The 22796-nt window shown below is 32.6% G+C and overlaps 1 protein-coding gene across 1 annotated transcript in view; it reads left to right on the top strand.

The window, feature by feature from the left end:
* The window catches only part of LOC123822186 (pleckstrin homology domain interacting protein), a 140537-nt gene that overhangs the window by 63173 nt on the left and 54568 nt on the right, over window positions 1–22796 (top strand). Inside the window, exons 16-19 of the mRNA XM_045844139.1 lie at window positions 9854–9982; window positions 11048–11273; window positions 19137–19274; window positions 19956–20139. Coding sequence (XP_045700095.1) covers window positions 9854–9982; window positions 11048–11273; window positions 19137–19274; window positions 19956–20139 — 677 coding nt within the window. The remainder of the gene's footprint in view (window positions 1–9853; window positions 9983–11047; window positions 11274–19136; window positions 19275–19955; window positions 20140–22796) is intronic.

The raw sequence follows: 22796 nt of genomic DNA, 5'->3' as shown, positions 1-22796 counted from the left end.
TATAAAGAAGATTTTTTAAAAAAGCAAATCCTGAAATATGCCAGTAAAGAATTTTTTCACCTTATGTTTCTGGTTTGCTTCTTTTTGGGACATCTTATTGAATAAAGAAATTAGTCATTTCTCAATTTCTCTTTATAGTTTCAAAAGAAAATTTGTGGTCTGTACATATATTAGTGACTTTATTTAGTAATTTTATATTTTCATATGGCATTGGTATATTAGTAGAGTGTTTAGAAGGAAAATTTTCTCATGCTTGAATATTGTTTTTACCTTTAAGTTATAAAGGTGAATTTTTTCTCGTCAAATGAATTGATCACACTAATACTGCACCTTATCAATAAATTAAAAAATTGCAGCACCTGGAGAGAGAAGTGATTTACTCTTAGACCATTACAAATTAGTGATATAATCAGTAGTAGAAGTTGCCCATATTATATTGTATGTGCTTTGAAATTAGCTAAGGAGTTAGTTACATTATTGGCTTAAAAATTATTTATTGTTTAATAAGTGGTTTAGCTAAGGATATTTCTCCTATTCTTTTGGAGTGAGATGGAAACCCTTTAAATAGCAGAAGAAACAAATATGTGTAATAAGTAGAAGTGGAGAGTATCCATAGACTCTTCAAACTGCGAGGAAAACATAATAAACTAGAAAGGATTAAAAATATACACTACATTTAACAAAACAAAAATGGGCTACTCTTTATCTCCTTAACATGAAGATACTGTTTAATTTGGGGGGTGATTTTTAAAGGCTTCCAAAATACTTCTACATATTACCTCATTTGTGTCTCATGAAAACTTTATAATATAATCAGAGTAGATTTTATTACTGGTTTTGCAAATAGAGAAACTTTACAGAGGTAAGTGCTTTGCCCAGGTTCAGCTAGGTTACACTGCTCTTTATATGGGTACTTGGGATTTAAACCTATGTTTTTCTGTTCTTAATCCTAACTCTAGTTGTGTTTAGTCACTGCACAGCTATTGTCCAACTCTCCCAGTCAGTGATGTGTGCAGTGGGAAAATGTTTTCATAATATATGAACTCTGAATAGATATTTTGAGATATTTATCTTGATGATACTTTTTTCTGTCTCTTAAGTTATCTAAGTGCCCTAGTTTTTGCTCTTTATTCTGTTTTTTTTTTTTTTTTTTAATCTATGGGCAGATGGAAGATAAAGCATCCAGCATTGCTATTAAGAAAATAAAAACAATTTGAAGGAGCAGTAGAAGCTTGTGTTCACTATTCACTAACATGAATGTTGAATTTTGGCTGTGGTTATAACTATTTGGCTCTCTGCAGCTAATAATTAAGCTTTAGTGTTACTAAAATACCATAAAAGTTGATCCAGTACAAATTTAATATTTTGTGTGTTTTAAAATCAGACTTATAATATGAATAAGTGAATCCACCATTAAACCTAAGTCCAAAAAATAAGGAATGTAAATTGTGCCTTTACCTCTGGCTGGGTAGCTCAATTGGTTAAAGCATTGTCCCTAATATGCCAGGGTTGCAGGTTTGATCCCTAGTCAGGGCACACACAAGAATCAACCAGTGAATGCATAAATAATGCAAACACTGAACAACAAATGAATGTTTTCTCTGCCTCAAACCAATAAAATAATTTATTAAAAATAATCATGAATTTTTTTTAAAAACTGCCTTTAAAAGAACAAAAATTTTATATACAAATGCTTATAAAAATGCAGATTTTTATCAAGTGCATTTGAGAATACTGTTTTAATATCAGTTCCTCTTTTTATAATTGAATTTTCCACTTGAAATTTGTACCTCTATAAAAGGTAATGAAATTATGTAATAAATTATTTTGTATTAATCAACATTCTATTGTATTTTTCTTAACTATTACAGAGATTAAAATTGTTTTTTGAAATTTTAGAAATAGTAAAAAATTCTATCATTAAAAATCCTTTCAAAAGTGAATGGTTAAATTTTTAAATGCTCGTGTTTGATATAAAATAATTATATTTTAACAAATAAATTTATTAATGTATTCTATAAATATAAAATATTGAGCCATTGATATTTTAATATTATACTGATACTCATCATTCAGATAAATATTTTAATTTCTTTTTTCCTGCAGCCAGTTATGATAACACTTCAAAAAATCTTATATTTTATACTTTATTTTAGGATCACTGAAATTTATAAACAAAAGGTTAGAGATTGAGAATTGAGATAAAGATATTTAACTTGTAAGCTTGCATAATTTCCTAATATATTTCATTTCCAAATCTTATAAATGGATTCTCAACTTGTTAGTGTTATTATCTATTAAAAGTGATGGAATCATTTCTGTTATTTTCACTGATAGCTTTGTTCTTAATAGAGGATCTGAATAATAAAAGCAGCTGAAGAATGGATGTTGGATTTCTTTTTATTTTTGTTTTTTATAAGAGGTATTTGACAAGTGACATAGGGTATCAAATGGAGTAGACAGTACCTCTTGCACTTCCTCTTCCCCTTGTCTCATCTTTAAAAATGAAATAATCCTAAAGTAAACTTTTGAAAGCATTTGTTGGAAAAGCATAATATATAAGGAAGAAACACTGAACCTTTTTCTTTCAGTGAACCAAGAAAAAAGCTAAAGAGAATATTGTCAAGAATGTTATGAACATAAGACAAATTTGTTCTTTTTTGAAAGGACCTGAATTCTAGGCCTTAAATTCTACTTAACTACATACATTCTTTTAAAAACTATGTAAATTACTCGTTTCAGCTGAACAGTACTTATGTAACTTCAGTGTTCAGTGCAAAACTAGAGTATATTTGGATATTTCATTGAAGGCAGATACTGTATATTAAGAATATTTTTAGCGCTGCCTGGTATAGCTCAGGGGATTGAGCGCAGGCCTACGAACCAAAGGGTTGCCAGGTCAATTCCCAGTCAGGGCATATCCCTGGGTTGTGGGCCAGGTCCCGAGTTGGAGGGGGGCACAAGAGGCAAGCACACATTGATGTATCTTTCCCTCTTTCTCCTTCTCTTCCCCTCTCTCTCAAAATAAATAGAATCTTTTTAAAAATAATAATATTTTTAACTCTTTGGGTATAGTTAGGAAGCTCATGAATTTGTGTTTGTAGTGGCAGGAGGTAAACATCAGTATAGCTTTGTTTGGATGACAGTTCTAAAGTCTTTCAACTCCAGTTAATCACTGAGAAGCAGATAAATTATTCCCAGAAATAACTTGTAAATGCATGCAAGTTCTCTGAACTGATGTCAAGAGCTTTTGTAATATTTTAATTCCCTGAAAAAGGTAGTATGCAAGTTTAGAGGTTTATATAACCATAATGTTTCTAAGTTTACAAAGTTGTTTTTAAACCTTTTTTCTCTTAAATTATCAAAGTACAGCTGTTTTAACTATAAGTTTAAGTGAATATTAAATTCATTTGAAAATATATGAAAGGAGACTTAAATTTCTTAGTACCAGGCCATTTGATTATTAGGTAGTAAATAAGATGGAGTGGGATTTGTAGATTCCACATTAGTAGTTTTTCTCATGTATCTGGTGCTTTTGCTTTATCTTTCCTGTTCTTTCTTTCTCTCTATCTATTGTTCAAGCTGTGTTTATTTATGAGTTTCTCTCTCATGTCGATTTCTGTTGTTCAAAGCTCTCTTCTGGTTGCTTCTTGTCTGGTTCTGATTTTAACTGAAGAGTACAGTATACCTTTTGCTAGAAAGTGGTTTTACTGAATTTGATTTTTGCTTTGTTTTTGTTGTTTTATGGGTAAGTTCCAAATAATAATTTTATTTATTTAATTAATTTTTTTCTTATTTTTATAATTGTTAACCTTTCTTTTACTTGAGAGGAAAAAAAAATGTTCCAGTGTCCACTAATCCAGAACAATAAATTCTCCTTGCAACGTTCCAAACAAGCAGAGGCTGCCAATCTACCACTCAGAATTTTTGCATATGTATACTTCTGACATTACCATGTTCTCAGTGTGACCTCTATTTAGTTTTGGACAATTATAGCTGTGTGCATCTGGGAAAGGGAGAACGAAAAGCTTAAAATCGGTATATCTCATATCATGTTCCCTTGTAAATCCAGATTTCAAGATCTCTCTCTCTCCCTCTTTTTCTTTCTTCTTTCCTATCAATCTCATTACCTATCTGTCATCACCTAACAAGATGTCATATCAGCACTCTCTGTGTTAAAAGGATTCTTTGGTGCTTCCAGTCTTTGTTTCAGCCTTTCTGGGTAAGGAATTAACCTTCAGTCTTTTGATTATAAACTTTATTTATTGTTACTGTCTTTCAGGTTTCTGGGGTGCTTTAGATTCTGACATTCTCTTTCTCATCTATATCTTGATATCAAAGACATACCTTAAAATTTGTTGCCATGAATGTGAGTTTCTCACTCTAGCTTGTTACACTATATCTGGGGAATTACGTTTATGTTGTAATTCTTTGACATGCTCTATTACAGGGCAAGTCAATATTGCAAGGGTATTAAAGATTTAATAGTTATAAAGGAAAGTACTTAAATTATTTATAGTATAAATACAGGTGAAGACATTTTGATTAGCAAATATTTGAATGCTGTTTTGTACATGAGCACAAAATATGGGGACCATACGGGAGAGTAAGATGTAGCACTTGTTTTTAGCCAGCATGCAAAAAGTATTGATAGTTTCAAATGGTAGCATGCATATAAGAAAAGGTAATTGCTATATCTAAAGATGTAGAGATCACTTAGGGGGATGATCAGAGGTTTTGCCGAGGAGGAAGAATTGAAATTATGTCTTGAAAGATAAATAATAATTGAATCAGTAAAAAAAGGTAATTTTGTAAATAAGTGGAATACTATAAATAACCAAGTAAGTAATATTAAGGCATGTTCATAGAGCAGTTTACAAAATTTGTCTGGAACAGATTTTGAAAAATGGCTGATAAAATGAAAAGCATGAGGTTGAGGTGGATTACTTATGGCCTTATGTTAATTTGTGAACATAAAGAATAGTTAACACTGGTGATTTTTGCTCAAATAGATTTATATTTCATAAACTTAAAAATATTTTGAATGCCAGTAGTAGTAGTATTTCAGATATAAAATGGATAAGTGGGGAGAGAACTACTTTTATTACTGAAATCATAATGTAAAATTAAAGGGGTAGGTAGGTAGTGGGGAAATTTGTGGAAGAAATAAATAAAAATACGTATATATATAAATATGTGATAGATTTAATAAATTTGTTGGGAGTGCTGAGCCTTGGTGATTTTGTTAACATTGATATTAGAAGAAATAAGATGTGAAGGAAAAGTGATTTTTTTAGTTTATTTTTATGTTTACTGTGATATAGTATTGGACTCTATAGAAATGTCCAGCATGCACTTGGAGATAGAATACATAGAGAAGCTAGGAGTAAAGAGAAAGAGATGTTAAAAGTCTTTCATGTAATGTTTACTTCCTCATGGAGAAGAGAAGGCAGTGTACAGGGCTTAAAACAAAACTTTTAGAAATAGTATTATTATTTAGCAGGGTGGTGGAGATCACAGTCTCTATAGAGTATGTATGATACCATGTCAAGAGAGACCAAAGGAGGAGAATAGATTTCAAGGAAGACTTGCTTCCTTCAGAAAAATCAGAATATGGTAAAGCAAAATGCTGTTAAATTTGAAAATGAGTTATTTTTTTGATAATGTATTTTTTATGAAAATTAGAGTTTATTCTTTGAAATCACTTTTATGTATCTACTGGTTTTATCAAGCCAGTTACAGCAGTTTCCTTTATATGTAAATTTACCTTGGCACCACTTATTTTAAGTAGCTGTCTTTAATTCATATATATATAATCATGTTACCATAAAGAATTTTCAATATTAAAGTAAACATTTAGCAATGATCTTTGATGACACCTAGACTATTAGAGTGTGGATAGCTTCTGTTAAGATATATTTGTTTACACTGTAACTATCATAACAATTAGAAAGTTGCCAAAGCATGTTTTAATCATACATATGATATTGACCGTCTTCAGAATCTAGTGTGCATTCTTAATTTAACTTAATTTTCCCCCAGGTTGATAGACTTTGAAGGTTCTTTATATATAAGGAAAGACTTTCTGAGTCTATCACATAAAATTATTGGGGTGTTTTAAATGACTTATAATTTTAAATTGTGGAGTGGAGTACTTTCTAGATAAGATGCTCCCTTCTAATCAATGGCATATTAAAAGTGTGGATGAGACCAAAAAAACTGATACTGATCATAGACTTCAGATAATTCCATAACAGGATGATTCTGCTTAAGATAGTTCATTTTTCACCCTCCTGATTTGTATTGTTTTCCTTCATGGAGTACATACGTCTCATATTCAGTGGTATGTGTGTTTCTCATGATTGATATAAATTTAGACCCTATAATATATTCTTCATTCTAGAATTGTTCAGTTCTTCCAAAAAAACCTTCCCAAATATTAGATATGAGGACTTTAGAACTAGATAGGACTCTAAAGATCATTTAAATTATCATTTCACAGACTAGGTGATTTGCTCATTACTAGAGGAAAGATCTCTTGGGTCTTGGGCCTCATTCCTCTGTTTCCTTACGTAATCATCTTTCCACTTAACAAAAATTAGATTAGAAATTGTGGATAGTATTCTGACTTGAAAAGATACCAATATTCTTCATTAAATATGACACTTCTATCATCATCATTTCTTGCAAATATTTCCAGCATTCTTTAGTCAGTATGAGAATTATCTTACAAAGGAGTCAATTATTTTAATTTGTCTGTTCTTTCATCTTTTGCTTTAAAAAAAACAAAACAGAAAACTTCTTTTTCATAATCTGAATATATTTTTATATAGTTTCTTTTACCTTCTACTCTTAAAGTATTTGCACTATTTAGTAAATACTGTCTCTTGGATTTTATCAGCTTTTATTGTGATTTACTGTGTTCAATTTTTATTATGTGGTGATTATTAATATTTCTCTAATGTTTAGCAAGCATACTTAATTTTGTTAGGATTGATTCATCTAAAATTATATTGACTTATTCTCTTGTTAAGCAGTGCATTTAATTTCATAATAGGCCTAATTTTAATATGGATGGAGAGGATATTTTTTCCTTTTGGTTTTTAAATATAAACCTTACTGCTTTTCAGTTACACATAACATATTAAAATAATTGCATTAAATTTTTTCTTTCAGAGCTCTTACAAATACTTTGACCCCTGTTTAAGAAAATGAAACTTTTTTCAGAGAGAAATATTTATCCTTTTCTTTGGTTTGTTTTAGCATAGCATAAATAATAAAAACAGGGTATATTTAGTATATAAGGAAAGTAAAATATTTTCCTGTTTTATATCAACTAAAAAGCCTAGTCTACATTTTGTTATAGGTGTTGGTTATCTGAGGAGCCATTACCTAAGATAAATTTCGCATTTTAATGAACAAAGTCATGCACTTTTTCTGATTGGTTTCTGTGCAATGCAGATACTTTCAATGTCTTCTATAATGAGTAAGATTAAGCCAAATATATTATAATGTATTTTCTGTTTTCTGATTTTACTGAAATACACTTTCATTTTCTTCCATGTAAAATTCACTTTGAAGTTATGCAGATTCCTTGCACAAGGAAAATTGGTACCATCTTGATATATTCACAATGGCATATGTTATATAGGAAACATAGTGATCTTCAATAGGATTGCTATTTTTTCTTTGATTTTTTTTTTAGAGTTTTGTAAGTTTCATGTCTCCCAGGTATTTTTTTAAAGAGATCTATGAACTGTAAATGTGGCAACATTGGTAGATAGCATGATTGTAGGGTTGATTACTCCTCACACTGCCTCCTCCACAACCCCCCAAAAATGTAGAGCAAGATTGTCTAAACATCATGTGAAGGATACCTTGCTTATGAATTTCTGTCAGATACTCTTTGGCATTGCTGAGTAAGACTTCCTTCAAATTTCCTCTGAGTTCTGCATCCTTAGAATTATAAATTTAGACTCAAAATAATATTAGTTCTAGAAGCATTTATTATGTTAGACTATATTTATAAAGTAGTTGTGTTTTTTCTTCTCTGAAAGTTAGTGAACCAAGATAAATAAAACATCCAACAACACATGGTCAGTGCAATTTAAATTCTTTACCTTGAATTTTTTATGTTGACTTCTACTTAGAGGTAAACTTTGTTGATGTGGTTCCTTACTTACAACAGTTCATTTACCTTTTTATTCTCCTGAAAAACAGAAAAAATAGAAGCTTGAATTCTGACATTTCTTACAGTCTTTCAATTTTGGCAAATAGTAACTTATATAGTTATTAGTGCCTGTGTGTTATCTGGAGAAATAGTTATATTCTTTCTTGTCTTTAAATAGTTTTAAGGGACTTGGAATTTTCTTCCCCTGGGGTCTTGTTCTTCAACTTTCTTCACAACCAAGAAATGATCCTGTTTCACTTAGGATTCAATTTCTTCCTTTTTTGGGGAAATCTTCAAGCATAGTAAACATTAGATAAATTCACAAAATTTCTTTCACATGTTTAAATTTCTAGTAAAGTTACTTCTTTTTCATTATTATCTTTATCCAAAACAGCATTAATAAACACCAGTGGGTTTGTTTCTTCTCTTTCCAGCAAACTAAAGGAAAAACTGGTGGGTTTTTTTTTGTTTGTTTGTTCATTGTTGGGCTTTCTTTTTTGTTTTTTGTTTTTGTTTGTTTGTTTTGAGGAAATCTTATTTGTGCTGCTCTAAATGTATTAGGGAGAACCCTTCTTTTTAAAGTGATGTTTTCTCTGTTTGCCAAAATGTAACTTTCCTTGAGAAATCAGCTGTTCTTTTTCTAAATTTTAATTTCACTTCTGTATTTGGTGAATTGCACGTTCATCTCTATGCCATATTTTTAACACTAAAGAAAGAAGATTACCACTTCTCTCTTTTCCAAGCATTTCCAAGGGATACTGGGATATTACTAATAAAATTCAATTTGTTCTAGATCAGTGGATACCGGAACAGAGAGGAGGTATTTCTTACCTGATAATGTGCGTGTTCCGATTCTGCTAATCCAGAAATCCAATCGCATTTGTTGAAAATCATCCTTAGTTGTTATTTGTTAGGGAGTCAACTCCCTATTTTAATTTCTTTCTGAAATTCAGTCCCTAGATGTGCTTTAGATAGGGTAGAATTTTTACCTCTTTCAGAACACTGCTAAAGAAGTTTTCAACTGGAACATAGTCTGAAGAAGCACTGAGAGCAAAAAAATTCAGAGTGGTGATTGGCCACCTCTGTTTGATTGACAGGTTGCAGGGAGAAACCCATTCGTTCTGGATTAATGGAACTGGAAAACAGAAAACAATTATCAGGTAAAAAAAACCTTTTATTTAACCTTTGAAATTCACCATTTAAAATATGAATCAGACCATCAAGGGACCTTGTTACCAAAAGGAAAAAAAAATAGTGTCTTGTAAGCAGTGATCTCTGGCTACTACTTCCAAGAGTTACCAAAAAAAAATGCTATCGTTACTACACATTGTCAGCCTTTGCTGAAAAAGCTTCATTAAGTGCAGATAAGATGGAATATAAGGCACAATTACATTCTTAAGTCTGGGTCAAAGACATGAAGCAGAATTCTATGGGTGGGGGAGATTGGTAGTGTTATTTCCTGAATCGTATCTGGTCTGTGGATAAATAGAACAATTTATTTTTCAAAACTATTAATCTGGCACTTTTCATAAATATTCACAAACATTGTTACTGCACTGTGTTATACTTCTTCACTTCATTAGGATGTATACTTACATATCATCATAAAATTCTAGTAATAATAGTGACCAGTTTTTTATTTTTTAATGGCAATGTTTTGATTGCTGGTTAAATACATTTCAGATTGAAGGCCAAGGACATGGTGCAGTGTTTGACTGCAAATGCTCTCCCGACGGTCAGCATTTTGCATGCACAGACTCTCATGGACATCTTTTAATTTTTGGCTTTGGCTCCAGTAGCAAATATGACAAGGTAGGGTGTAATGACTATATTATCTTTTCCTTATTTTGTTTAATTCCTGTATGTTTAATTATTGCATTTTGGGGTGGAAACTGGGTGGGAATCATTTATGCTTCCAGCGTATTTGAAGAATATATCAACATATAGAAGAATCATATATTAAATAGTCTGAAGACTTAAATTTTGGAGAAGAGGGTGAAGACAAGTGGTTTTAGATCTTTTTTCTGTAATAGACATTAGATAATAATTAAATCTTATTTAAATAAGTATAAATATAATCTGTATATTTCAGAAGGAATAACTTTATACTTACTTAGCCTTCTAGAGCAATATAGGTTGCAGTTCTTAAAGTTCAAGCATATAAGCTGGGGATGGCTATATTATATTCATAAAGGGACTCTGAAATGATGTAAAATATTTTATTTATGTGGGTGATAAGCATTTATCTGGCTACAAATCTGGCTTTTATGTGGCTCTCAAAAATATATGGCATACTAATGATAGCTAATGACTTTAAATATTAAAGACTAAGATTAGTGATGAAAAGATTTAAATTGCTGTTTGCAATAGAGTGATATAAAATGTTATAGAAATTTCATAGCTCATGGTTTAGTTTAAGAAATTCCAAATTAACCAGTAAAATCTGAAGTTACAGATATATCAGGCATGGGTCTTAAACTATTTTTACTGTAAACTTCAGGATTTTCTTAAATTGTGTAAGTGATGTCATTAAAAAGTTTAATTCAGAGTTTAATTAATGATTTTTCTTTGCAAAAATGTAAAACAAATTGCCACATTTAGTAATTAAAAAGTAAGTAAAGCATGGCAGCTGTGTAAAAGTAATAGTGCTGCTGGAAAATTTATACCTAGATATGATTTTATCATAACATTTGAAATTATGTAACCAATTTTGTATGTAAACAATCTTTCTTGTTCCAGATAAAATTCAAAGTAGCTTCTTTTCTGATCATAAAAGAATATTGTTGCTTAATGTGTTTAAAATGTTTGCTTTCTATTAGAAGTTTATAATGATAAATTTTTATATTTTCAATCTTTTATGGTCCTTTCTTTTTATAGATAGCAGATCAGATGTTCTTTCATAGTGATTATCGGCCCCTTATTCGTGATGCCAACAATTTTGTGTTAGATGAACAGACTCAGCAAGCACCTCATCTCATGCCTCCCCCTTTTTTGGTTGATGTTGATGGTAACCCTCATCCATCAAGATACCAGAGATTAGTTCCTGGTCGTGAAAATTGCAGGGAAGAGCAGCTAATCCCTCAGATGGGAGTAACTTCCTCAGGTAAATGCTCATTTTCATGGTCAACCACATTTTTCTTTTCCTGGTGAAATTTTATAAGATTGTTAATAGGGTAACACTTTGCTTTTAATTGTTTTAAACAAATGAGAAGTAGCATTACTTTCTAACTTCTCTGAAGTTTATTTTTTATTTTTGTTTTATAGTTCCAATTATTTTGCCCTTTGCCTCCCTCCACTCAGCCCACCCCCACACTTCCATAGTCGATCCCCAACCCATTGTCCATGTCTCCTTCATATATGTTCCTTGACTAAACCCTTCACCTTCTTTCCAACAGTCACCTTTCCTTCCTTCCCTCTTACTGCCATTAGTTTATTCATTTGAAGTTTTTTAAATAATACTTAAGTATTGCAAGATGATTAAGAACTTTGAAGATTGAAGGCAAGAATTTTGTCTATATCCATTTATAACCTTGAGACTAAAAGGATACGTTCCTGTATTTGATATGAAATAAATCAACTTATTTATTTGTTCAGCAACATATTTTGAGAATATCCTCTGTCCCTGACACCTGCTAAACTGTGTTATTCAGTAGTGAATTAAACAGACATACTCCTTGCTATTACGGATTAGTTAGATTAATAAACACAGTTATAAATAGATGTGGTTTAAAATTGTGATATTAAGAGGATAATAGTGTTATATGAAAGAAACTAAGAATACATAGCCTATTCACATTGAAGATTGTTTAAAAATGTGATCAACTTTTTTTTTTTAAGATTTTATTTATATATTTTTAGAGAGGGAAGGGAGGGAGAAAGAGAGAGAGAAACATCAATGTGTGGTTGCTGGGGGCCGTGGCCTGCAACCCAGGCATGTGGCCTGACTGGGAATCGAACTTGGGACACTTTGGTTCATAGCCCGCGCTTAATCCACTGAGCTACACCAGCCAGAGCAAGTGATCAACTTAAAGGCTTATACAAGATAAGAATGAAAAGAGTTGAGAACTATTAGTGAAATAAAGGAGGGTGAATGCCAAATGAGTTATGGTATTGAATGAGATTTTTTTTTTTAATTTATTGCGGTGATATTGGTCGAATGGGAGTTTAAATGGAAGCAAGGTATATAGACACCTTCTTCCCCTCATTTGAAAAGAAATGTAGCACTAATTTGTTAAATGAAAATAATGGACTCTTTAAAGAAGTTGACACCAGTTTTGAATTTATGAATCTTTCTGTTATATTTTAGATTATAAAAATGTTTAGGAAAATATATTAAGTTCTTGACTCTAGCATAATGAACCAGTAGATTTAAAAGACACATATGGGACATAATACATAATGAATAATTTGAAAATAATGAATTTAGATTCTGTAAGCAGCACAGAAAAACCAGTATCATTGCATTATAGAGAATCCACTTCTTATTTTTTCTTAAAGAATTTGGCATGAAATTGCCATATAGATGGACATTATTGGTTAGGAAGGGCCGCCCTTGGAATTAAGACATGCCCACTTGGGATGAAGGGTGAGGAGAATCATTAAAGGAATATTCTGCTGCTACTCATAGAAAGTAGTATGGTCCAACAGACCTAAATATCTGGAGTATGTGAAATTAAATTGGCTTAATACATTGACACAGCATGGACTCAAAGAATCTAAGAATACATAGCATTCAAGAAGTCTAGGCAGGCATTCAGATTAGAGAAATCTCAGTTATTAGAGAAGTTATTAGAGAAATCTCAGATTAGAGAAATCTCAGCTATTAGAGAAACCTTGGTAATAGGACTGAAATTAAGATAAATGCCTTCAATCTCTAGGAAGGGGAACTGGCAAGAATCAGATCTTTCCCATGTCTCAATAGATACCTAGGTTGGGATTTCAGGTGCAAAGAAATGAGGAAAGGACTCATTTATTAAAATATACTGCTACTTAGTTAATGTGATATTTACTTTTTTCCTCTGTTTAAGTTTTAAAGGAATGGAATGAAATAAATAATCTCATTTAATCCATATAACTATAGTATCTCAATTCTAAAAGTGTAGAAAATGAAAACATTGTGTCTTGTTCAAGGTAAAGTACGTGGAATTACAGACTCAAACCCAGCCTGACTTGCAGTCTATTTTTCTTTCTTCCATACTAAGCTGGCCTTAAGAGTAAAAAGTGGGCTTGATCTTGAAAATGAGATAAATACCGGTTATTAGTACAAGGCCACAAGAGATCCCATAGCAATAATTATGGCTTCAAAGTGAGTCACTGAATTTTTAAGTGTTCTACATCACAGAATTCAGGGTAAATATTACTTCTTTCATTAACACTTAGTACAGAAATAGAACAAAAGACAAATACTTTTTGAAAACCTCAGCATCATATCTAACTATATTTCTATTTGCTAATTTAGATATATAATAAAATTTATTTTTGAAAATTAAGAGTTAGGTAAAAATAGACGATGGATGGATATTATAATAATGAATAGGTTTGACTGCAGTTCTGTTATATTTACGCTGGACAGTATATATTTTTTTTAATAATACTTTTATTTTAATTATTGTTCAAGTACAATTCTCTTTTACTCCCATCCCAACCCACCCACCCAGCCCTTACAACCTCTCTCCCATTTCCACCTGCCCCTGGTTTTTGTCCATGTGTCCTTTATACTTGTTCCTGTAAAGCCTTCCCCTTTTCCCCTGATATTCCCCTGAAGTTCCCTCCCCTCTCCCCTCTAGTCACTGTCAATCTGTTCTCAATTTCCGTGTCTTTGGTTATATTTTGCTTCTTTGTTTTGTTGATTAGGTTCCTATTAAAGGTGAGATCATATGGTATTTGCCTTTCACTGCCTGGTTTATTTCACTTAGCATAATGCTTTCCAGTTGCATCCATGCTGTTGCAAAGGGTAGGAGCTCCTTGTTTCTTTCTGCTGCATAGAATTCCATTGTGTAAATGTACCATAGTTTTTTGATCCATTCATTTACTGATGGGCACCTAGGTTGCTTCCAACACTTGGCTATTGTAAATTGTGCTGCTATGAACATTGGGGTGCATAGGTCCTTTTGGATTGGTGTTTCAGGGCTCTTATGATATAATCCCAGTGGAATTGCTGGGTCAAAAGGCAGATCTATTTTTAGTTTTCTGAGGAAATTCCATACTGTTTTTCCATAGTTGTTGTACCAGTCTGCAATCCCACCAACAGTGCTCTATGGTCCCTTTTTCTCCACAACCTCTCCAACACTTATTGTTTGTTGCTTTGTTTATGATGGCCATTCTGGCTGGTGTGAAGTGGTATCTCATTGTGGTTTTAATTTGCATCTCTCTGATATTGAGCATCTTTTCATGTGTCTCTGGATCCTCTGTATGTCCTCCTTGGAGAAGTATCTGTTCAAGTCCTTTGCCCATTTTTTAATTGGGTTGCTTGTCTTCTTAGACTAGAGTTGTGTAAGCTCTTGATATATTTTGGAGATTAAACCCTTGTCTGAGGTATCATTGGCAAATGTATTTTCTCATACAGTTGGTTCTCTTTTTATTTTAATACTGTTTTCTTTAGCTGTACAGAAGCTTTTTATTTTGATGAGATCCCATTTGTTTATTCTTTCCTTTATGTCCTTTGCTCTGGGGGACATATCAGTAAAAATGTTGCTGTGTGTAATATCTGAGATTTTCCTACCTATGTTCTCCTCTAGGACTTTAATAGTGTCATGGCTTATATTTAAATCTTTTATCCACCTTGAATTTATTTTTGTGTATGGTGTAAGTTGGTGCTCGAGTTTCATTTTTTTGCATGTAGCTGTCCAGTTCTCCCAACACCATTTGTTGAAGAGGCTATTGTTACCCCATTTTATGTTGCTGTCCCCTTTGGATAATACTTTAAATGTTGTAAACATGAACTATATCAAATTACTCATCAGTGTTGACATGTGATTTTTTTGCCAGCAGTATATTGGGAAAGATTCCACAATCATTTTAACTTTTACCTCTGTCAGCTTCTACCACTTTCTAGCTTTCTGATCATGGACACTTTTTTTACGCATTGAATTTTAGTTTTCTCTTATATAACATTATGTGATTAGTACATGCATTTTCCTCCTCTTTCTTTGTACCTCCATTAGTGTACTTTATTACATAATATCTTTTGTAACAACTTTTCCCAGCTTACTCTAAAAGTCCAGTCTCATCAAATCTATATTCTCACACCTGATATTAATTGTTACCTTCTCTACTCTCATGTCAATGCTTTCTTATATCTCATAATACTTAAACACTTTTTATTCATTCAACAGGATTAAACATATTTATATTCCTAGCTTTCTGCTAGATTTAGAAGTAGAATATTAAGATAAGTAAGCCAATCCATGCTTGAGGAACTATCTAGTAGGTTTTCATTCTACATTGGGCTGAGCACTAATACATGTACCTATTATTTGATGAAATGAAAGAGGATAGCAGCTCCTCTTTTCAGGGATACTTTGGAAAGATTTCACATATGAAATGTCATGGAGATGCCATTTTAGTTGGTGCTTGAAGGATAAGTTAGTGTTTATCACATGTATCCTCGAAGTGGAAGTATTGTGGTCTAAAGTTCCAAAACAGGAAAGTGTTTACTTATTAGAACAGTAAGAGTCAAGTAGTCCTGTAGGACTGGTACAGATGAGAGTTGATGCTGAAAAAGTAGAGTGGGTTAAAACACCCTAAGTTTCTCCCTACCTCAAAGTCTTTATGTTGACTCAGCCTTCTATCTGGAGTGTTCTTTTTCTAGGTCCTCATATGGATGACTAATTCTTTTTCTTCCACTTTTAAAAAGAAATTTTAATTGTTGTTCAATTACAGTTGTCTCCATATTTTCCCCATTACTCTTCCCTGCCCTACCCCCCTCACATTCATCCAACCCCCCATTGTCTTTGTTCATGTGTCCTTTATATATGTTCCTTGACTTGACCCTTCCCCTTCTTTCTCCCATTATCCTCCTTCCCCCACCACTCCAGTCACTGTTAGTTTGTTCTTTCTTTCCGGGTCTCTGGTTCTATTTTGCTCACTTGTTTGTTTTGTTAATTAGGTTCCATTTATAGGTGAGATATGGTATTTGTTTTTCACCTCCTGGCTTATTCACTTAGCATAATATTCTCCAGTTCCATCCATGCTCTTGCAAAGGGTAGAAGTTACTTCTTCCTTTCTGCTGCATAGTATTCCATTATGTAAATGTACCACAGTTTTTGTATCCACTAATTTACTGATGGGCATTTAGGCTGTTTCCAGCGCTTGGCTATTGTAGATTGTGTTGCTGTGAACATAGGGGTGCATAGGTTCTTTTGAATTGGTGTTTCAGGATTCTTAGGGTATAATCCCAGCAGTGGAATTACTGGGTCAAAAGGCAGGTCCATTTTTAGTTTTCTGAGGAAATTCCATACTGTTTTTCACAGTGCTACACCAGTCTGCATTCCCACCAACAGTGCACTCGAGTTCCCTTTTCTCCACATCCTTGTTAGCACTGTTTGTTGCTTTGTTTGTGGTAGCCATTCTGATTGGTGTGAAGTGGTATCTCATTGTGGTTTTAGTTTGCATCCCTCTGATGGCTAGTGATGCTAAGCATCCTTTCATACGTGTTTGGGCCCCCTCTGTGTGTCCTCGTGGGAGAAGTAGAGTCTGTTCAGGTCCTTTGCCCATTGTTTAATTGGATTGTCTGTCTTCCTGGTGTGGAGTTGTGTGAGTTCTTTATATATTTTGGAGATCAAACCCTTGTCCGAGGTATAGTTGGCAAGTATATTTTCATCTATGGTTGGTTCCCTTTTCATTTTAGCTATGCGGAAGCTTTTCAATTGGATGTAGTCTTACTTGTTTATTCTTTCCTTATATTCCTTGTTGTAGGGGACATATTAGTGAAAATATTGCTGCGTGGGATATCTGAAATTTTCCTACCTATGTTTTTCTCTAGCATTTTCATGGTGTCAAACTTATATTTAAATCTTTTATCCATCTTGAGTTTATTCTGGTGTATGGTGTAAGTTGGTGGTCTGGTTTCATTTTTTTGCATGTAACTGTCCAGATTTCCCAACACCATTTGTTGAAGAGGCTATATTTACTTCATTTTATGCTCCTGCCCCCTTTGTCAAATATAAATTGATCATAGAGACGTGGATTTATTTCTGGGCTCTCTATTCTGTTCCACTGATCTATGTGTCTGTTCTTATGCCAGTACCAGACATTTTATTATCGTGGCCTTATAATAACATTTGATATCAGGTATTGTGATCCTTCCTATTTTGTTCTTCTTTTTCAAAATTGCTGCAGTTGTTCGGGGTTGTTTATGGTTCCATATAAATTTTTGAAATGTTTGTTCTGTATCTGTGAAATATGCCATTGGTATTTTAATAGGGATTGAACTGAATCTATAGATTGTTATGAGTAGTATGGACATTTTGATGATGTTAATTCTTTCAATCCACGAACACCGTATATGCTTCCATTTGTTTGCACCTTAATTTCTTCTTCAGTGTTCTATAGTTTTCTGAGTACAGGTCTTTTACTTTCTTGGTTATGTGTATTCCTAGGTACTTCACTTTTCTTGTTGCTATAGCAAATGAGATTTTTTTCCTGATTTCTGTTTCTGATATTTCATTGTTGGTATAGAAAAATGCCTTCAATTTCCAAATATTGACTTTGCATCCCATTGTTTTGCCAAATTCACTTATTAGATCAAGTAGTTTTTTGGTTGAATATATAGGGTTTTCTATGTACACTGTCATGTCATTTGCAAACAGTGACAGTTTTACTTCCTTCTTTCCAATTTGGATGCCTTTTATTTCATTTTCTTGTCTGATTGCTGTGGCCAGAACTTCCAGTACTATGTCAAATAGAAGTGGTGAAAGTGGACACCTTGTCTTGTTCCTGATCCTAGTAGGAAAGCTTTTATTTTTTGCCTGTTGAGTATGATGTTGGATGTACATTTCTCGTATATGGGCTTTATTTTGTCAAGGTATTCTCCCTCTACTATTTTGCCAAGTGTTTTTATCATAGATGGGTGCTGTACCATATCAAATACTTTTTCTGTATCTATTGATAGGAGCACGTGATTTTTATTTTTTTGTTTATGTGATATATTACATTTATTGATTTGTGAATATTGTACCATCCTTACATCCCTGGGACGAATCTCACTTGATCATGGTGTATGGTCTTTTTAATGTATTGCTGAATATGGTTCACAATATTTTGTTGAGGATTTTATCTTTTTCTTTGTTAGCTCAAATGCTGCCTTCTCAAAGAGGGCTCCTTTGACCTTTGTGACTCACCATAGATAGTTTCCATCTCTCTTCCTTATTTCTTTCTCAGCATCATCATTAACATTTTTTATAATCTGTATTTATGTATTAATTCATTGTTCAGTTTCTGTATTAAATAGCTTTATGAAGGTCAAGAACCTGATGATTCCTACTCATTCCTGGATCCTCAGTTCTTTGGCATATTTCCTAGCACATAGTAGATACTAGTAGATATCCAAGAGTTTGTTGAATAAATTAACCAGTAAAGACTTTTGTGAAATTGGGTAATCAGATTTGTCTTAAAAAAAAAGCTATGATCTAAGATTAAGTCCTGCTCTTACTGACTTTAAGTAGTTATTTTGATTTTCTTACGTGCCAGCTGGAGTTCATTATATTTACCTAAGTGAGTTTTTAAATGATTTCATGAGTGCCTGAATCATGATAAACACTCAGGTATAATCATAATTTTTGTTTTTAACAAATTAAGATTGAGGAGGACATGTTTCCATTTACTTCCATCATTTCCCATTGATAATTTTAGGTCTTTTATGCAAGCAAAATTTACATTTACTTCTGGACTCAAAGTGAGATAAGTGAGTGAAATGGTTTCAATAGTTGACTAAAGTATCCTTAGCATTTTGTGTGTTATTACACAGGACTGAACCAAGTTTTAAGTCAGCAAGCAAATCAAGACATCAGCCCATTGGACAGCATGATTCAAAGACTACAACTGGAGCAAGACCTGAGACGTTCTGGTGAAGGAAGTATCAATAATGCCAGCCGTTTAAGTAGAGGTAAGATGTGATTCTTTTAGGTGGGACATTAAAAAAGCTGAAACAGCCTAAACCTTCAACAGTAGAGAAGAGATTAAACAAAGTATTTACATCTGTATAATGCAGTATTAGGCAGCCAAAATGATCGTGTTTTGAAGAATATTTAATGACCTAAGAAAATGTTCTTAGTGTAAGGTTTTAAACTATAGATAATGAATTTTTAATATATATATTCTTCCAAATTTCCTATAACTAGAGCTAAGGAAAAATTTTAAAATAAATTTATTTAATAATTTATGAAATGTATTCAAAGCCACATTCTGAGACATCTAATCACCTTTGTTGTATGTTATTAAACTTTAGGAAAAAATGTTAAAGAAAATTTGTGGACATAAACGTCCTTGAGTTTGTCTGTTTCTGCTTCTAATATAGTTTCCCCCAAAGTAAATGGTGAGCATTTTTTAAAGTAATTGTTTTATACCTTCCCACCTTAACAGTCAATAATTATTCATTAACATGCCTAGTCAACTGAATTAATATGTTTTGTTTTTATTAAGCTTTTGCCTGTGGTTTAGCTCCTGATTTGACAATTTATTATTTGCCAAAATATGAAATTTCACATTGAGGATTGTATAAATTTCCTTCTTTTGTAAGATAATGGAGAAGTATCTCTAAATAGAACTTATTATATTTTTCATTTAGGTTCTCTAAGCTCTACCTCAGAGGTTCATTCACCACCAAATATAGGGCTAAGGCGTAGTGGACAAATTGAAGGGGTACGACAAATGCACAGCAATGCACCAAGGAGTGAAATAGCCACAGAGCGGGATCTTGTAGCATGGAGTCGGAGAGTGGTAGTACCTGAGCTTTCTGCTGGTGTAGCAAGGTAAGTGGGGTTGTGAATTTTTATATTCCATAGTTGTTTGTGTTCATTTTTAATTATAGTCTTCAAAGTACCTTTTCAGCTTGGTAATTTATTTTAAATTTATCTGAAAAAACTAGTATTTTAAACTGTTCATGACTGGAGAAAAAATTAAATTTCAATATATGTTCTTTTCTAGAATGATTCACGTAAAGAATATGAGAGGAGGATGTGTTAAGGGGCATAGGGGGAAATAAAAAATTTGGATGACCAGATAGGAAATTTATTGAGTAGCATATTTAAATCTCAATTTTTCTTATTTAACTGTAGCTTAAAACACATCATAAGTTTGTTATAATTAAGTTTTTTATGGATTTTATTCATCATTCAGAGATGTAGTGAAAATTACATTGGTAATACTACAGTATATAAATATTTTATATAATAAAACGGTTATTTTTATATTTAAATATATACCTGTGTAAATTTAAAAGTATTATTTGATATCATCTTATTCTTGAGGTTCATGCTATTAGGGAACTTTATATTTTGTATTTTTTGATTCTTCAGTAATGAAATATTCATGGATGTGGTCCATCTAAACCCAGTCATTACTCACTGCATACAATAACTAAGAAAAAAAATCAAGATCAAAATGTTAATTTGATTTTAGGATTTTCTGGTTCTTAAACTCAAAACATAATAGTAGTTATGTACAAACATTTCCCAACTTAAGATATTTTTGACTTTACAATGGTGTGAAAATGATTTGTATTTAGTAGTAAACATACTTCAAATTTTGAATTTTGATCTTTTCTCGGGCTAGCGATATGTAGTACAAAATCTGCTCATGATGCTGGCTGGGCAGAGGCAGTGAGTCGCAGCTCCCCATCAGGCATGCAGTTATGATGGTAAACAATCTATAGTCTATGTTGCCAGCAGGCTTTTTTTTTTTTTTTTTTGTATGGCATTCTGGCATGGTTAATATAGGCTAGGCCAAAGTATAATATTGGGTAGTTTAAGTGTATTAAATGCATTTTCAACTTCCAGTATTTTCACTTATGAGGGATTTATCAGGATGTAACCCTATTGTAAATTGAGGAGCATCTATAATTAAAATAAATACTTTTGAATGTGAATGTTTATATAGATTGTGTTTTTTGATTGGACAATACATCAGATTTGTTTTAGGGTAGGATTAAATATACACCTACAGTATAAATTTAAAAAGTAACTATTTGATGAAAAATGTTCCCAGTTGTCCTTAATAAAAAGTAACTCTCGTTATGTTTTTAGTTGGATTCCTGTTCACTTTTTAATTCTGATGTTAGGATTTGAGGGGTGTGCAATAAACAACACCCATCTTTTTTTTTTTTTAAGATTTTATTTATTTTTAGGGAGGGAAGGGAGAGAGAGAGAGAGAGAGAGAGAGAGAGAGAGAGAGAGAGAGGGAGAGAGAGAGAGAGAAACATCAGTGTGCGGTTGCTGGGGATCATGGCCTGCAACCCAGGCATGTACCCTGACTGGGAATCAAACCTGCGACTCTATAACACCCATCTTTTAAACAATAGTTCTGAAGTAATTGAAAACACACAAAAATAAGACAGACAGAAAATCACAGTATTAGTTTTTTTTTATTGACTCAGCTGTGAACATTGTGGCTTTTACCTGCATGAAAGTGTGCTTTCTAATGTCGAACCCCAAACACAGGTAACACTCGGCTATGGTATTTCTCCCCATGGAGAAGCAGCTGGTTTACTTCTTTAAAAGGCAGAGCAGAACATACACCTTGCTAAGCTGATTTTTTTCTTCCAGAATTAGTTCACTTCTCTCTTGGAGAAAAATAAGTAGAAAGTGAAAGGAGGCCAAGAGTGGGTTGCTAGTTGTTGTTAGAGGTTCCTGTACAAGGAAGGAAATGTGAGGAATGGGGAATATTTGTTTCTTTCCAAATGTCTTTCTCCTTTTAATCTTTTTTTTTTTTTTTTCAATTGGGCTTAACTATTGAGGTTATGTGCAAGCAAGGCTATGACCATTACTTAGGATGTTTGACCTTCCTGGAACTTTGCCACCAAAACTTACCATGTTTAGGACTATAAGATGCACTCCCCCAATTTGGGAGGAAAAGGGGGGTGCATCTTATAGTCCAAATGTAGCTTACCTGGCTCACTTGGGGGGGCAGCAGTGGAGTGGGGTCACAGGTTATTAAGTATTTTACCACATTTTTTGCTTCAAAATTTTTTTCCCCTTTTCCTCCTTAAAAACCTAGGTGCATCTCATGGTCCAGTGTGTCTTATAGTACTGAAAATATGATAGTACTCTTCCTTTGACAGTCTTCCTGGGCTATATACCCTTTGGGTAGGTAGGTTAAAGTTTGTCCCTGGAAGGCTCTTAAATGAGTAAGAATAGTAGGTTAATTAAAATTAAATCTAAACACATAGCCAACAAAGGACTAATATCTATAATATATAAATAACTCTCAACTCAACAGTAAACAAAACAATTCAATCAGAAAATGGACAAAGACATGAATAGGCATTTTATCAGAATATACAGATGGCAAATAAGCACATGAAAGGATATTGAACATCATTAGCCATTAGTGAAATGCAAATTGAAACCTCAATTAAATAATTTGTCTATGCCTATCAGAATGGCTAAAATATAGTGACAGCACCAAATGC

The sequence above is a fragment of the Phyllostomus hastatus genome, unplaced genomic scaffold (genome assembly GCF_019186645.2).
Source record: "Phyllostomus hastatus isolate PE091 unplaced genomic scaffold, TTU_PhHast_1.1 phas_contig_40, whole genome shotgun sequence".
In the NCBI taxonomy this organism is placed as follows: Eukaryota; Metazoa; Chordata; class Mammalia; order Chiroptera; family Phyllostomidae; genus Phyllostomus; species Phyllostomus hastatus.
Note: the sequence above shows the minus strand (reverse complement) of the source record. Positions and strands in the feature narration are given on the sequence as shown.